The 16,465-nt window shown below is 58.5% G+C and overlaps 1 protein-coding gene across 1 annotated transcript in view; it reads right to left on the bottom strand.

Moving 5' to 3' along the window:
• LOC147091590 (solute carrier family 2, facilitated glucose transporter member 3-like) overlaps positions 1-16,465 on the bottom strand; it is a 240,930-nt gene that overhangs the window by 160,810 nt on the left and 63,655 nt on the right. Inside the window, exon 5 of the mRNA XM_085976611.1 lies at positions 5,673-6,011. Coding sequence (XP_085832737.1) covers positions 5,673-6,011 — 339 coding nt within the window. The remainder of the gene's footprint in view (positions 1-5,672; positions 6,012-16,465) is intronic.

Here is a 16,465-nt window from a genome sequence, read left to right as displayed (position 1 = left end):
GGGGATTGGATGGTGCGGGGCCTGGGATCTTCCTGCTCTGTGTGTGTGGGGCTCAGGACCGCTCCGGAGTGGGGATTGGATGGTGCGGGGCCTGGGATCTTCCTGCTCTCTCTGTGTGGGGCTCAGGACCGCTCCGGAGTGGGGATTGGATGGTGCGGGGCCTGGGATCTTCCTGCTGTCTGTGTGTGTGGGGCTCAGGACCGCTCCGGAGTGGGGATAGGATGGTGCGGGGCCTGGGATCTTCCTGCTCTGTGTGTGTGGGGCTCAGGACCGCTCCGGTGTGGGGATTGGATGGTGCGGGGCCTGGGATCTTCATGCTCTCTGTGTGGGGCTCAGGACCGCTCAGGAGTGGGGATTGGATGGTGCCGGGCCTGGGATCTTCCTGCCCCTAGTGTGTGGAGCTCAGGACCGCTCCGGAATGGGGATAGGATGGGGACGGGGCCTGGGATCTTCCTGCTCTCTGTGTGTGGGGCTCAGGACCGCTCCGGAATGGGGATTGGATGGGGACGGGGACTGAGATCTTCCTGCTCTGTGTGTGTGGGGCTCAGGACCGCTCCGGAGTGGGGATTGGATGGTGCGGGGCCTGGGATCTTCCTGCTCCCGGTGTGTGGGGCTCGGGACCGCTCCGGAGTGGGGATTGGATGGTGCGGGGCCTGGGATCTTCCTGCTCCCTGTGTGTGGGGCTCGGGACCGCTCCGGAGTGGGGATTGGATGGGGACGGGGCCTGGGATCTTCCTGCTCCCTGTGTGTGGGGCTCGGGACCGCTCCGGAGTGGGGATTGGATGGTGCGGGGCCTGGGATTTTCCTGCTCCCGGTGTGTGGGGCTCGGGACCGCTCCGGAGTGGGGATTGGATGGTGCGGGGCCTGGGATCTTCCTGCTCCCTGTGTGTGGGGCTCGGGACCGCTCCGGAGTGGGGATTGGATGGGGACGGGGCCTGGGATCTTCCTGCTCTGTGTGTGTGGGGCTCGGGACCGCTCCGGAACGGGGATTGGTTGGTTCGGGGCCTGGGATCTTCCTGCTCCCTGTGTGTGGGGCTCAGGACCGCTCTGGAGTGGGGATTGGATGGGGACGGGGCCTGGGATCTTCCTGCTCCCTGTGTGTGGGGCTCGGGACCGCTCCGGAGTGGGGATTGGATGGGGACGGGGCCTGGGATCTTCCTGCTCCCGGTGTGTGGGGCTCGGGACCGCTCCGGAGTGGGGATTGGATGGGGACGGGGCCTGGGATCTTCCTGCTCCCTGTGTGTGGGGCTCGGGACCGCTCCGGAGTGGGGATTGGATGGGGACGGGGCCTGGGATCTTCCTGCTCCCGGTGTGTGGGGCTCGGGACCGCTCCGGAGTGGGGATTGGATGGTGCGGGGCCTGGGATCTTCCTGCTCCCTGTGTGTGGGGCTCGGGACCGCTCCGGAGTGGGGATTGGATGGGGACGGGGCCTGGGATCTTCCTGCTCTGTGTGTGTGGGGCTCGGGACCGCTCCGGAACGGGGATTGGTTGGTTCGGGGCCTGGGATCTTCCTGCTCCCTGTGTGTGGGGCTCAGGACCGCTCTGGAGTGGGGATTGGATGGGGACGGGGCCTGGGATCTTCCTGCTCCCTGTGTGTGGGGCTCGGGACCGCTCCGGAGTGGGGATTGGATGGGGACGGGGCCTGGGATCTTCCTGCTCCCGGTGTGTGGGGCTCGGGACCGCTCCGGAGTGGGGATTGGATGGGGACGGGGCCTGGGATCTTCCTGCTCCCTGTGTGTGGGGCTCGGGACCGCTCCGGAGTGGGGATTGGATGGGGACGGGGCCTGGGATCTTCCTGCTCCCGGTGTGTGGGGCTCGGGACCGCTCCGGAGTGGGGATTGGATGGTGCGGGGCCTGGGATCTTCCTGCTCCCTGTGTGTGGGGCTCGGGACCGCTCCGGAGTGGGGATTGGATGGGGACGGGGCCTGGGATCTTCCTGCTCCCTGTGTGTGGGGCTCGGGACCGCTCCGGAGTGGGGATTGGATGGGGACGGGGCCTGGGATCTTCCTGCTCCCTGTGTGTGGGGCTCGGGACCGCTCCGGAGTGGGGATTGGATGGGGACGGGGCCTGGGATCTTCCTGCTCCCTGTGTGTGGGGCTCAGGACCGCTCCGGAGTGGGGATTGGATGGTGCGGGGCCTGGGATCTTCCTGCTCCCGGTGTGTGGGGCTCGGGACCGCTCCGGAGTGGGGATTGGATGGGGACGGGGCCTGGGATCTTCCTGCTCCCTGTGTGTGGGGCTCGGGACCGCTCCGGAGTGGGGATTGGATGGGGACGGGGCCTGGGATCTTCCTGCTCCCTGTGTGTGGGGCTCGGGACCGCTCCGGAGTGGGGATTGGATGGGGACGGGGCCTGGGATCTTCCTGCTCCCGGTGTGTGGGGCTCGGGACCGCTCCGGAGTGGGGATTGGATGGTGCGGGGCCTGGGATCTTCCTGCCCCTAGTGTGTGGGGCTCAGGACCGCTCCGGAGTGGGGATTGGATGGGGACGGGGCCTGGGATCTTCCTGCTCTGTGTGTGGGGCTCGGGACCGCTCCGGAGTGGGGATTGGATGGGGACGGGGCCTGGGATCTTCCTGCTCCCTGTGTGTGGGGCTCGGGACCGCTCCGGAGTGGGGATTGGATGGTGCGGGGCCTGGGACCTTCCTGCTCCCTGTGTGTGGGGCTCGGGACCGCTCCGGAGTGGGGATTGGATGGTGCGGGGCCTGGGATCTTCCTGCTCTGTGTGTGTGGGGCTCGGGACCGCTCCGGAGTGGGGATTGGATGGGGACGGGGCCTGGGATCTTCCTGCTCCCTGTGTGTGGGGCTCGGGACCGCTCCGGAGTGGGGATTGGATGGTGCGGGGCCTGGGATCTTCCTGCTCCCTGTGTGTGGGGCTCGGGACCGCTCCGGAGTGGGGATTGGATGGGGACGGGGCCTGGGATCTTCCTGCTCCCTGTGTGTGGGGCTCAGGACCGCTCTGGAGTGGGGATTGGATGGGGACGGGGCCTGGGATCTTCCTGCTCCCGGTGTGTGGGGCTCAGGACCGCTCCGGAATGGGGATTGGATGGGGACGGGGCCTGGGATCTTCCTGCTCCCGGTGTGTGGGGCTCGGGACCGCTCCGGAGTGGGGATTGGATGGGGACGGGGCCTGGGATCTTCCTGCTCCCGGTGTGTGGGGCTCGGGACCGCTCCGGAGTGGGGATTGGATGGGGACGGGGCCTGGGATCTTCCTGCTCCCTGTGTGTGGGGCTCGGGACCGCTCCGGAGTGGGGATTGGATGGGGACGGGGCCTGGGATCTTCCTGCTCCCGGTGTGTGGGGCTCGGGACCGCTCCGGAGTGGGGATTGGATGGGGACGGGGCCTGGGATCTTCCTGCTCCCTGTGTGTGGGGCTCAGGACCGCTCCGGAGTGGGGATTGGATGGGGACGGGGCCTGGGATCTTCCTGCTCCCGGTGTGTGGGGCTCGGGACCGCTCCGGAGTGGGGATTGGATGGGGACGGGGCCTGGGATCTTCCTGCTCTGTGTGTGGGGCTCGGGACCGCTCCGGAGTGGGGATTGGATGGGGACGGGGCCTGGGATCTTCCTGCTCTGTGTGTGGGGCTCGGGACCGCTCCGGAGTGGGGATTGGATGGTGCGGGGCCTGGGATCTTCCTGCTCTGTGTGTGGGGCTCGGGACCGCTCCGGAGTGGGGATTGGATGGGGACGGGGCCTGGGATCTTCCTGCTCCCTGTGTGTGGGGCTCGGGACCGCTCCGGAGTGGGGATTGGATGGGGACGGGGCCTGGGATCTTCCTGCTCCCGGTGTGTGGGGCTCGGGACCGCTCCGGAGTGGGGATTGGATGGTGCGGGGCCTGGGATCTTCCTGCTCTGTGTGTGGGGCTCGGGACCGCTCCGGAGTGGGGATTGGATGGGGACGGGGACTGAGATCTTCCTGCTCCCGGTGTGTGGGGCTCGGGACCGCTCCGGAGTGGGGATTGGATGGGGACGGGGCCTGGGATCTTCCTGCTCCCTGTGTGTGGGGCTCAGGACCGCTCCGGAGTGGGGATTGGATGGGGACGGGGCCTGGGATCTTCCTGCTCCCTCTGTGTGGGGCTCAGGACCGCTCCGGAGTGGGGATTGGATGGTGCGGGGCCTGGGATCTTCCTGCTCTGTGTGTGGGGCTCGGGACCGCTCCGGAGTGGGGATTGGATGGAGACGGGGACTGGGATCTTCCTGCTCTGTGTGTGTGGGGCTCAGGACCGCTCCGGAGTGGGGATTGGATGGGGACGGGGCCTGGGATCTTCCTGCTTTCTCTGTGTGGGGCTCAGGACCGCTCCGGAGTGGGGATTGGATGGTGCGGGGCCTGGGATCTTCCTGCTCCCGGTGTGTGGGGCTCAGGACCGCTCCGGAGTGGGGATTGGATGGGGACGGGGCCTGGGATCTTCCTGCTCCCTGTGTGTGGGGCTCAGGACCGCTCCGGAGTGGGGATTGGATGGGGACGGGGCCTGGGATCTTCCTGCTCTCTGTGTGTGGGGCTCGGGACCGCTCCGGAGTGGGGATTGGATGGGGACGGGGCCTGGGATCTTCCTGCTCCCTGTGTGTGGGGCTCGGGACCGCTCCGGAGTGGGGATTGGATGGTGCCGGGGCCTGGGATCTTCCTGCTCCCGGTGTGTGGGGCTCGGGACCGCTCCGGAGTGGGGATTGGATGGGGACGGGGACTGGGATCTTCCTGCTCCCGGTGTGTGGGGCTCGGGACCGCTCCGGAGTGGGGATTGGATGGGGACGGGGCCTGGGATCTTCCTGCTCTCTGTGTGTGGGGCTCGGGACCGCTCCGGAGTGGGGATTGGATGGGGATGGGGCCTGGGATCTTCCTGCTCCCTGTGTGTGGGGCTCGGGACCGCTCCGGAGTGGGGATTGGATGGTGCGGGGCCTGGGATCTTCCTGCTCCCGGTGTGTGGGGCTCGGGACCGCTCCGGAGTGGGGATTGGATGGGGACGGGGCCTGGGATCTTCCTGCTCCCTGTGTGTGGGGCTCGGGACCGCTCCGGAGTGGGGATTGGATGGGGACGGGGCCTGGGATCTTCCTGCTCTCCCTGTGTGTGGGGCTCGGGACCGCTCCGGAGTGGGGATTGGATGGGGACGGGGCCTGGGATCTTCCTGCTCTCTCTGTGTGGGGCTCAGGACCGCTCCGGAGTGGGGATTGGATGGGGGCGGGGCCTGGGATCTTCCTGCTCTCTGTGTGTGTGGGGCTCGGGACCGCTCCGGAGTGGGGATTGGATGGGGACGGGGCCTGGGATCTTCCTGCTCCCTGTGTGTGGGGCTCAGGACCGCTCCGGAGTGGGGATTGGATGGGGCGGGGCCTGGGATCTTCCTGCTCTGTGTGTGGGGCTCAGGACCGCTCCGGAGTGGGGATTGGATGGGGCGGGGCCTGGGATCTTCCTGCTCTGTGTGTGGGGCTCAGGACCGCTCCGGAGTGGGGATTGGATGGGGCGGGGCCTGGGATCTTCCTGCTCCCGGTGTGTGGGGCTCGGGACCGCTCCGGAGTGGGGATTGGATGGGGCGGGGCCTGGGATCTTCCTGCTCCCTGTGTGTGGGGCTCGGGACCGCTCCGGAGTGGGGATTGGATGGGGCGGGGCCTGGGATCTTCCTGCTCCCTGTGTGTGGGGCTCGGGACCGCTCCGGAGTGGGGATTGGATGGTGCGGGGCCTGGGATCTTACTGCTCCCTGTGTGTGGGGCTCGGGACCGCTCCGGAGTGGGGATTGGATGGGGGCGGGGCCTGGGATCTTCCTGCTCCCGGTGTGTGGGGCTCGGGACCGCTCCGGAGTGGGGATTGGATGGGGGCGGGGCCTGGCCAGAGGTCTCACTCACTGCATTGATGCCGGAGAATTGCTGGGAGAGGTGAATGACGATGGATATGATGAGCGGTTGACGGTAGATGGGCGAGCGGAAGAGCTCGGCGATGGTGACCCGTTTCTCCAGCGCCATTTTGCGGCTCTCCTCCTTCATCTCCTGGATATCGGCATCTACATCCGTCACTCCCCACAGCTTCTGCAGAACTGGCGGAGAAAGAGGGCGATTAACCAGGGGCGGACCAGCGACCCACCCTCCCCTCTCCCTCCCTCCCCTCTCCTCTCTCTCCCTCCCTCCCTCCCTCTCCCTCCCCTCACTCTCCCTCCTTCCCCCCTCCCTCCCTCCCTCTCCCCTCTCCCTCCCCTCGCTCTACCTCCTTCCGCCTCTCTCCCTCCCTCCCTTCCTCTCCCCTCTCCCCTCCCTCCCTCTCCCTCCCTCCCCTCTCCCCTCTCCCCTCCCTCCCTCTCCCTCCCTCCCCTCTCCCCTCTCCCTCCCCTCGCTCTCCCTCCTTCCCCCTCTCTCCCCTCTCTCCCCTTTCTCCCTCCCACTCTCTCTCTCTCCCTCCTTCCCTGACTCTCTCCCTCTCTCTCTCCCTCTCTCTCCACCTCCCTTCCTCTCTCTATCTCCCTCTCCCTCCCTCTAACACTCTCTCTCCCCTCTCCCTCTCCACTTCCCTTCCTCTCTCTCCCTCCCTCTCTCTCTCTCCCTTCCTTTCTCTCCTCCCTCTCTCCCTCTCTCTCTCCACCTCCCTTCCTCTCTCTACCTCCCTCTCTCCCCCTCCCCCTCTCTCCCTCACCCTCCCTCGAAACACTCTCCCTCGCCACCACCTCTCCCTCTCTCTCCTCCTCCCTCTCTCTCTCCCTCCCCCTCTCTCCCTCTCCCTCCCTCTCTCCCTCACTCAATCTCTCCTCCTACCTCTCTCTCTCCCCCTCTCACCCTCTCCCTCTCTCTCTCCCCCTCTCTCCCTCTCCCTCCTTCTCCCTCTCTCTCCCTCTCTCCCTCTCTCTTTCCCCCTCACCCTCTCCCTCTCTCCTCCTACCTCTCTCTCTCCCCCTCTCTCCCTCTCCCTCTCTCTCTCCCCCCTCTCTCCCTCTCTCTTTCCCCCCTCTCCCCCTCTCTCCCCCTCCCTCCCTCACGTTCTCTCTCCTCCTACCTCTCCCCCTCTACTTCCCCCCTCCCTCACTCTCTCTCTCCTCCTACCTCTCCCCCTCTCCCTCTCCCTCTCCCCCAACCCCTCTCCCCCTCTCCCTCTCTCTCCCCCCCACCCGCTCTCTCCTCTCCCTCACTCACTCTCTCCCCCACCTCCTCTCTCCCTCTCCCCTGACCCCCTTCACCCGCACCCCCCCCCTCTCCTTCTCCTTTTTCACCCCTGTAATGTATATACCTTTAAGTGGGGAACTATCTTTTACAGCTCATGTATACTGCAGTACCGGCAGTGAGCACACCTGTATATAGCACTGAGTAGTAATCTGTACAGATCAGTTGCAGTGTGAGCCACGTTGAGTAAACACCTGTTGTACCATTCTCCGCAGGCTGTGTCTTATTATACACAGACACAACATTGGCGACGAGGCAAGTTCGAACCTACCTGCAACTCTGCATCACCTCCCGGAGATCGTTCCTGGAGATCAGTGGATTGGAGGTCAAGGCCAGAGACTCGGGCGTTGACCACGGGCAACCGCCCAGTCGTCCAGCAGAGACTCGAGAATTGCGAGGGAGGCTGTCGAGAGCCAGGCTTGGCTTTCCAGTCGAGGTGGTCCAGCGAAAAGGGCTGGCAACAGGTAGTGCGCAGACCCTTCCCGGACAGCGGCGGGCTAGAGCCCGACCGAGCGGCACAGCAAAGGGCCGAGCAGCGTCGACGGGGGAGAGAGAGAGAGGGCAGAGCACACAGGGCGCAGCCGGTGTTCAGGGGCTGAGCAGCATCGGAGAGAGGGAGAGAGAGACGATCAGAAACCCGCGAGGCGCCGCCATTGCCATGAGGACCGCCGAGAGCGGCGTTGGCAGCAGCGCAGGAGAAGCGCGCGAAACCTACAGGGTGTCGCCATTGCCACGAGAACTGCCGAGAGCGGCGTTGGCAGCAGCGGGGGAGGAAGGAAAGCGCGGGAGACGCCATTTTAAGCCATTGGGAGACGCCATTTTAAACCACACCCAAAATGCCGAAGAGTGGCAGTATCACCGCATTTGACAATGAAGTCGACAATTGGACTACATATGTCGAACAAATAGAGGTATACTGCAAGGCAAATGAGGTGTCAGATGACAAGAAAGCGTCGGTATTGTTAAATTTAATGGGTGCAAAGACGCATGGTTTATTACGAAATCTAGCAACCCCAACGTAGCCAATGGAAAAGAGTTTTGAAGACATAGTAACGATACTAAAGGAACATTTAAACCCCACACCGCTGCTGATAGCAGAAAGATTCAAGTTTCACAAACGGAACCAGCATAAGGATGAAAGCAATGCTGATTATTTAACAGAACTGCGCAAACTATCGAAACACTGCCAGTTTGGAGCGGGACTGGCAGATACCTTAAGGGACAAGTTTGTGTGTGGGCTTCAAAGTGAAGGAACCCAGAAACGGCTTTTATCTGAAAAGGACCTTACGCTGGAAAAGGCTTTCAGCATTGCGGTATCATATGAAGCAGCAGCACGGGGCGCTGCAGAGATACAACAGAGACCGCAAGAATATGGCACAAACGAAATGTTATATGGAACAGAGAAGTGCTATCGCTGCGGCAGAACAACACATGACCAGAATGATTGCTGGTTCAAAGACAAAGTGTGCAGACAGTGTGGAAAATTAGGACACATAGCATGAGTCTGCAGGTCGGGAAAGAAAACCAGCAATAAGAAACCTATCAAAGAAAAGTACAAGAAGGTACATAAGATGACGGAGAATAGTTCAGACGAACAAAATAGTGATAACGACTCCGAAAGCAGGGAACGGAGTTGTCTGAAACTACATAATATGATAACAACGGAGGATCACCGAACCATTTGGGTCACTCTCAAGATAGCAGGAGTCCAGGTAAAGATGGAATTGGACACAGGATCAGCCCTAACAGTCATAAACCGACGGGACTACGAGCGGCTATTCTCACACATACCCTTGAGACACAAAAATTATTTTGAAGACGTACACAGGGCAAAAAGTCTACCCCAAAGGAAAAATAAGGGTGACCGTTATATATAACAGTAAGGAAACACCAAAACTAGACCTGTATGTATTGCAAGATGGAGGACCACCATTACTGGGACGTGAATGGATCCGGAAAATACAACTGGATTGGCATTCCATACAGGCACTGACTGTGGCTGACAAAAAGGATGACGACGTCACACCTGGGCGACTGTCAAAGGTCCTAACGGACGCGAAAGAAGTGTTCCAGCAAGGACTCGGAACACTAAAAGGCATGACAGCGACGATTAAAATTGAAGAAAACGCAAGCCCAAAATTTTTTAAGGCCAGACCAGTACCTTATGCGATCCGCCCAGCTGTCGAAGCAGAGCTGGAGAGTCTGGAACGTTCAGCTGTACTGTCCAAGGTAGACTGGAGCGAGTGGGCTACACCCATCGTCCCTGTGATGAAAAAGTCGTTGAGCAGCACGCCTGGGGAACCAAGGAAGGTTCGCATCTGTGGGGACTTTAAGGTAACAGTGAACCCGGTCCTTCACACCGTACAATATCCACTTCCGCGGATTGAAGATATTTTCGCCTCGCTATCTGGAGGGAAACGCTTCACTAAGATTGATCTGGCCCAGGCGTATCTGCAAATGGAGGTAGAAGAAGCATCAAAGAAATACCTCACAATCAACACCCATAAAGGTCTCTACCAATACAACCGGCTGGTATTCGGGGAAGCATCAGCTCCGGCTATTTGGCAGAGGGCAATGGAACAAGTCCTGCAAGGGATCCCAGGGACCCAGTGTTATTTGGACGACATCCTGGTCACGGGCGAAAATGACAGTGATCACCTTGCCAACCTAGAGCAGGTGCTCACTAGATTGCAGGAATATGGGCTCCGAGCTAACCGCCGCAAATGCGAGTTTTTTAGAAAACAGATCTCGTATTGTGGCCACGTTATCGATAAAGAGGGGTTACATAAGTCCCCAGAGAAGATTGAGGCAGTAGTCAAGGCTCCAGCACCGGAAAATGTGTCACAACTGAGGTCGTTCCTCGGGCTGGTAAACTACTACTATAAGTTCTTGCCAAATTTGTCTACAATACTACACCCACTGAACACCCTACTGCAAACTGGGGTGCCATGGAAGTGGAGTGACGAATGTAGACGAGCTTTCCAGAAGAGCAAAACACTAATCACATCGAAAGAGGCATTGGCCCATTACAACCCAGCATTACCAATTCGGTTGGCATGTGATGCGTCACCCTACGGCATTGGAGCGGTGCTGTCGCACAAATTCTCGGACGGCTCAGAGAGGCCAATAGCCTTTGCGTCACGATCACTAACCTCAGCCGAGTGTAACTACGCCCAGATTGACAGGGAGGCACTCAGCCTAGTGTGGGGAGTGAAAAAGTTCAATCACTATCTGCACGGGCAGAAATTCACCTTGCTGACTGATCACCAGCCTCTTGTCTCCATTTTTAATCCGAAGAAAGGCGTTCCGGTGATGACTGCGCAACGACTACAAAGATGGTCACTTTTTCCAAGGGCGCACCACTAGGAGATTGAATATAAGGGCACGAAACAGCATGGAAATGCTGATGGGCTATCACGCCTGCCACTGCCTACTGCGGAGGAAGAACCAGCAGTGGACCCTGTCGAAATATTCCATTCGACTATAGTTGAATACCTACCGGTAACTAACGCTTGTATCGAAAAGGAAACCCGAAATGACCCGATCTGTCTCGGGTATATGATTTGACGGTGAAGGGATGGCCAGCACATGGCGACTCACTGTTGCCAGCATTCTCGGCAAGGAGAGAACAGCTGTCAGTGTGCCGGGGGACCTTGATGTGTGGATCCCGAGTGGTAATTCCACCCAAGTTAAGGGATAGAGTGCTCAATGAGCTTCATGAGGGTCATCTGGGAGGGGTAAAAATGAAAAGCCTAGCCAGGGCTTATGTGTGGTGGCCGGGAATCGATAAACAAATCGAGGACCTGACCAAGAGCTGCTCAGGATGCCAGAAAGTCCAAAATGCACCACCACAGGCCCCTCTACACCCATGGGAGTGGCCCTCATCTCCATGGCAACGGGTGCATATTGATTTTGCTGGTCCATTCATGGACTCAATGTTTTTAATAGCCGTGGATGCGCACTCAAAATGGCCTGAGGTCATCAAAATGTCCTCCACCACCACGGAGAAAACTATTGCAGTCCGACGGACCATTTTTGCCAGGAATGGCTTGCCAGAACAGATTTGCTCCGACAACGGACCACAATTTGTGTCCGAAGAGTTCCGGAGTGATATGCCATCAATGACTCAAAGACAAGGATTCAACTGAAGGCTTTTAATCACTAAGAACATAGCAACATAGCAGGTCTTCCCACATCGGGTTCTCTGGTCGTGAATGACTCATACAGCTCCTGAGACCTTTATATGGCAAAAGACAGGGGCGTAGCCAATACACACAATAGGAACAAAAGGGGTGTGGTTCACACAATACAAGCAGGTAAAATACAAGCAGGTCTGATGAAGGCATATTTCATCACATTCACCCCTTCTACAGATTTAGTCTGTCCGGGGGTGTGATAGTCCTTCCTGAACGTCGCAACAGTACCTTGGGCTCCGACCGGGAGTCCGTGGTGCCCTCCTGGGCATACCCATGTGCTGGGGTTGTTGCAGGTACTGCTGGGGGTGGTGAGGATACCTCTGGGGATGGTGGAGGTTCTTCTGGGGTGGTGGTGATGGGTCGTCGTCGTCGCTTCCTGCCGAGGCGAGGTCCTTTATGGACACGGTGTCTTCACGCCCGTCGGCGTGCTTGACGTACGCGTACTGTGGGTTTGCGTGGAGTAGGTGTACTGCCTCCACGAGGGGATCCGTTTTGTGGCCCCTCACATGCTTCCGTAATAGGACTGTCCCTGGGGTGGAGAGCCACGAAGGTAGGGATACTCCTGAGGTTGATTTGCGGGGAAAAACAAACATCTTCTCGTGAGGAGTGGCGTTAGTAGCAGTACACAGTAGCAACCTTATCGAGTGGAGTATGTCTGGGAGGATCTCCTGCCAGCGGGAGGTGGGGAGGCCTTTAGACCTTAATGCTAAGGTGACCGCCTTCCACACCGTCGCGTTCTCCCTCTCCACTTGCCCATTACCCCGGGGGTTATAACTAGTGGTCCGACTCGTGGCTATCCCCTTCGACAGCAGGTATTGGCGCAGTTCATCGCTCATGAACGACGCCCCCCTGTCAGTGTGGATGTAGTTAGGCATGCCGAACGTGCAAAACAGGTTGCCGAGGCACTTGATGACCGTGGCACTGGTCATATCTGGGCAGGGGTAGGCGAATGGGAAGCGGGAGTACTCGTCCACAATGTTGAGAAAGTACACATTGCGGTCGGTGGAGGGGAGTGGTCCCTTGAAATCTAAGCTCAGGCGCTCGAATGGCCGTGTAGCTTTGATCAGGTGGGCTCGGTCGGGTCTGAAAAAACGGGGCTTGCATTCCGCACAGGTGCGGCAGTCCCTGGTCATAGACCGAATCTCCTCGATGGAATAGGGCAGGTTACGGGATTTTATAAAGTGGAATAGCCGGGTGACCCCCGGGTGGCAGAGGCCATTGTGGAGGCCCTGTAGCCTGTCCCCCTGGATGCTGGCACACATCCCTCGTGATAGGGCGTCGGGGGATTCGTTGAGGGCCCCACAGCCTATATATTATGTCGTACTCAAACGTGGAGAGTTCGATCCGCCACCTGAGAATTTTGTCGTTCTTGATCTTCCCCCTCTGTTTGTTGTTAAACATGAAGGCTACCGACCGCTGGTCGGTAAGCAGGGTGAAGCGTTTGCCGGCTAGGTAGTGCCTCCAGTGCCGCACTGCCTCCACTATGGCCTGGGCCTCCTTCTCTACCGAGGAGTGCCTGATCTCGGGCCCTTGGAGGGTTCTTGAGAAAAAGGCTACGGGCCGCCCATCCTGGTTGAGGGTGGCTGCTAAAGCGAAGTCGGACGCATCGCTTTCGACCTGGACAGGGATGTTTTCGTCCACTGCCCGCAGCGCGGCCTTCTCAATGTCGTATTTAATGCTGTTGAAGGCGGCGTGGGCCTCGGCTGTGAGCGGGAAGGACGTTGATTTCAGGAGGGGACGGGCCTTGTCGGAATAATTGGGGACCCATTGGGCGTAATAGGAGAAGAACCCCAGGCACCTTTTCAGGGCCTTGGGAGTGTTTGGTAGGGGTAGCTCCCGTAGGGGGCGCAATTGGTCGGGTTCCGGACCGATTTCCCCATTTTCCACCACGCAGCCCAGGATACAGAGGCGCGTGGTGCTAAAGACACACTTATCCTCGTTGTAGGTGAGATTGAGTCTGAGGGCGGTTTTCAGAAATCTCGCGAGGTTCGAGTCGTGGTCTTGCTGGTCGTGGCCACAGATGGTGACGTTGTCTAGGTATGGGTAGGTGGCTGTTAACTGGTTCTCATCGACCATGCGGTCCATCTCCCGCTGGAAGACCGAGACCCCGTTCGTTACCCCAAAGGGGACTCTGAGGAAGTGGTAGAGGCGTCCGTTCGCCTCGAAGGCGGTGTATGGACGGTCCTCCGGCCTAATGGGGAGCTGGTGGTATGCCGATTTTAGGTCGATGGTGGAAAACACCCGGTATTGCGCAATTTGGTTAACCATATCCGCTATGCAGGGCAGAGGGTAGGCATCTAGCTGGGTGTATAGATTAACCGTCTGGCTATAATCTATCACCATCCGCTTCTTTTCGCTACCCTTAACTACTACTACCTGGGCGCGCCACGGGCTGGTACTGCATTCGATGATACCCTCCCGCCTGAGTCTTTCTACTTCCAACGCAATGAACCGTCTATCCTCCCAGCTGTACCGCCTACTCTTGGTCGCGATGGGTCGACAGTTGGGTGCGAGGTTGGCGAACAGAGAGGGCGGCTGGACCTTCAGGGTAGCCAGACCGCACACTGTGAGGGGCGGCTGGGACCCACTGTAGGTAAGCGTGATACTTTGGTGGTGGCACTGGAAGTCCAGACCCAAGATCACGCTCACACAGAGATCTGGCATTATCAATAGTTTAAAATCTCTGTAATCATTGCCTTTTACCGACAACATAACCGCGCAGAAACCTGTAATTTTTGAGGTATGAGTCTTATCGGCCATGGCGATTTTGCCCTGTGTGGGGACTATCGTTAGAGAAAGTCGTTTTACCAGGCTAGGATGAATAAAGCTTTCGGTGCTCCCGCAGTCAATCAAGCATTCAACCTTGTTCCCGTTTACCTCTATGTCCATCATCGATTTAGACAACGGGTGCGGCCTGGATTGGTCCACTGTGATTGAGGCCACCAGTGGGTCCTGGAGGTCCGTGTAGTCGGGGCAAGATGGTGGACTCCATGAGGGTGGACAAGATGGCTTCGAAGATGGTCGCTCCCACGGCGCGCACGCGGCAGTGGTGGAGTTGGAGGCGGGGTTCCCTCTGCAGACTTTGCTGAAATGTCCTTTCTTCCCGCATTTAAAACAGGTGGTGCCCTTCACTGGGCACAGATGCCTGGAGTGTTTGTCCTGACCGCAGAAGTAGCATTTCGGGCCCCGATGCATCGCGGCAGTAGTGGGGCTCCTGGGTGGAGGCTGGGGCTCCGATGGTGCTGGGCTGGCCTGAGACCTGGGAGGTGAAGATGGCTTCCAAGATGGCGGCCCCCACGGCGCGCATGAGGCAGAGTGGGCCGCGTGGCCTGGGGAACAGGATTCAGAGTTCCTCTGGGCCATATCCAGCGATTGCGCTATATCTATAGCCTGTTTTAAGTCCAGTGCTTCCTTTTCAAACAGTTTCTGCCGAATGTAATTTGAACTGAGGCCCGCAATAAGGGAGTCTCGAATCAGCTCCTCCGTGTACACGATGGCAGACACGGCCTTACAGTTACAGTCTCTGCCCAGTACTTTTAGGTTTAGTATAAAGTCCTCTAGTGACTCACCATGCCGCTGCGTGCGAGTAGTCAGAAGATGCCTGGCGTACACCTCGTTTATTGGCTGCGCATATTGGGCCTTCAGAATGGTGCAGGCCTCCTCGTAGCTGGTGGCATCTTGGATGAGAGGGGAGACCCGATGGCTCACCCAGTTTCGCAGGATTCCCAGTTTCATGTCTCCGGTAGCGGTTTCGGCTGCGGCTATGGCGATGGATGAGTTTGCAATGAAAAATTCGAAGCATTGGAACCAGTGTCCGAACTGTGTGGCTGCGTCTGAGGCATGGGGGTCCAGATCCAAGCGCTCTGGTTTCAGGAGTCGATCCATCTTGGTGTTTTAGTGATTAAAATTGATATGCCATCAATGACTCAAAGACAAGGATTCAACTGAAGGCTTTTAATCACTAAGAACATAGCAGCATAGCAGGTCTTCCCACATCGGGTTCATCTGGTAGTGAGTGACTCATACAGCTCCTGAGACCTTTATATGGCAAAAGACAGGGGCGTAGCCAATACACACAATAGGAACAAAAAGGTGTGGTTCACACAATACAAGCAGGTAAAATACAAGCAGGTCTGATGAAGGCATATTTCATCACACGGAAGTTCTTGAAAAAGAATGGGGTAAGGCATTATACATCCGCCCCGTATCATCCAGCCACAAATGGATTGGCTGAGAGGTTCGTACAAACCTTTAAGAAGGCAATAAAGGCTATGTACAATGACAACATTCCGCTGCAGCACAAGGTGGACAATTTCCTGTTCGCCTACCGGAATGCGACACATGCAGTCACCAACCAGGCCCCAGCCATGATGTTCTTTAACCGAAGGTTAAGATCTCGCCTGGATTTGCTCAGACCAAACGTACGAAGAGATGTTGAGAGTAAGCAATTCCAGCACATCCATGAGAAGCCAACAAGGAGCTTTAATGTAGGGCAACCAGTCTTGGCCCGCGACTACCGAACAGAAAAATGGCAGCCAGGAACGATACGCACACGGCAGGGCCCACTAATGTACACAGTGGACGTTGGGGAGAGCATCGTGAGACGCCATGCTGACCAGATCCTAGAGTCACAGGAACAAGTCAACCCCATGCCTCGGCCATACGTACCTGGTGATGAACCCGACGTACAGGTCGCATCTACCCCAGAAACAGTAGCATCGGAAGCTGATGAACCAACCAACGACAGGGGGCCAGAATCGCCTCCGCACCAAGAGCAAGACACTCAGGAAAGGCGCTATCCAGAAAGGATCAGGAAGCCTCCCCAAAGACTGAATATATAAATAGACTATTTTCAGCCAATGTTGCATGTTAAAAGTGTTAATTGTAATTAGTTTGATATTTAATTGTTAAATGAGTGTTATCACAGAAATCACAGAAACCCCACAGTGCAGATAGAGGCCATTTCGGCCCATCGAGCCTGCACCGACACATATCCCACCCGATCCCCGTAACCCCACGTATTTAATCCCCCTAACACTAAGGGTCAATTTTATCATAGTCAATCATCCTAACCCGCACATCTTTGGACTGTGGGAGGAAACCGGAGCACCCGGAGGAAACCCACGCAAACACGGGAGAATGTGCAA

Source organism: Somniosus microcephalus, unplaced genomic scaffold, assembly GCF_052327205.1.
Source record: "Somniosus microcephalus isolate GS21.2 unplaced genomic scaffold, FLI_Smic_1.0 unresolved_chr3, whole genome shotgun sequence".
Lineage (NCBI taxonomy): Eukaryota > Metazoa > Chordata > Chondrichthyes > Squaliformes > Somniosidae > Somniosus > Somniosus microcephalus.
This window is presented reverse-complemented; position numbering and strand designations above follow the sequence as displayed.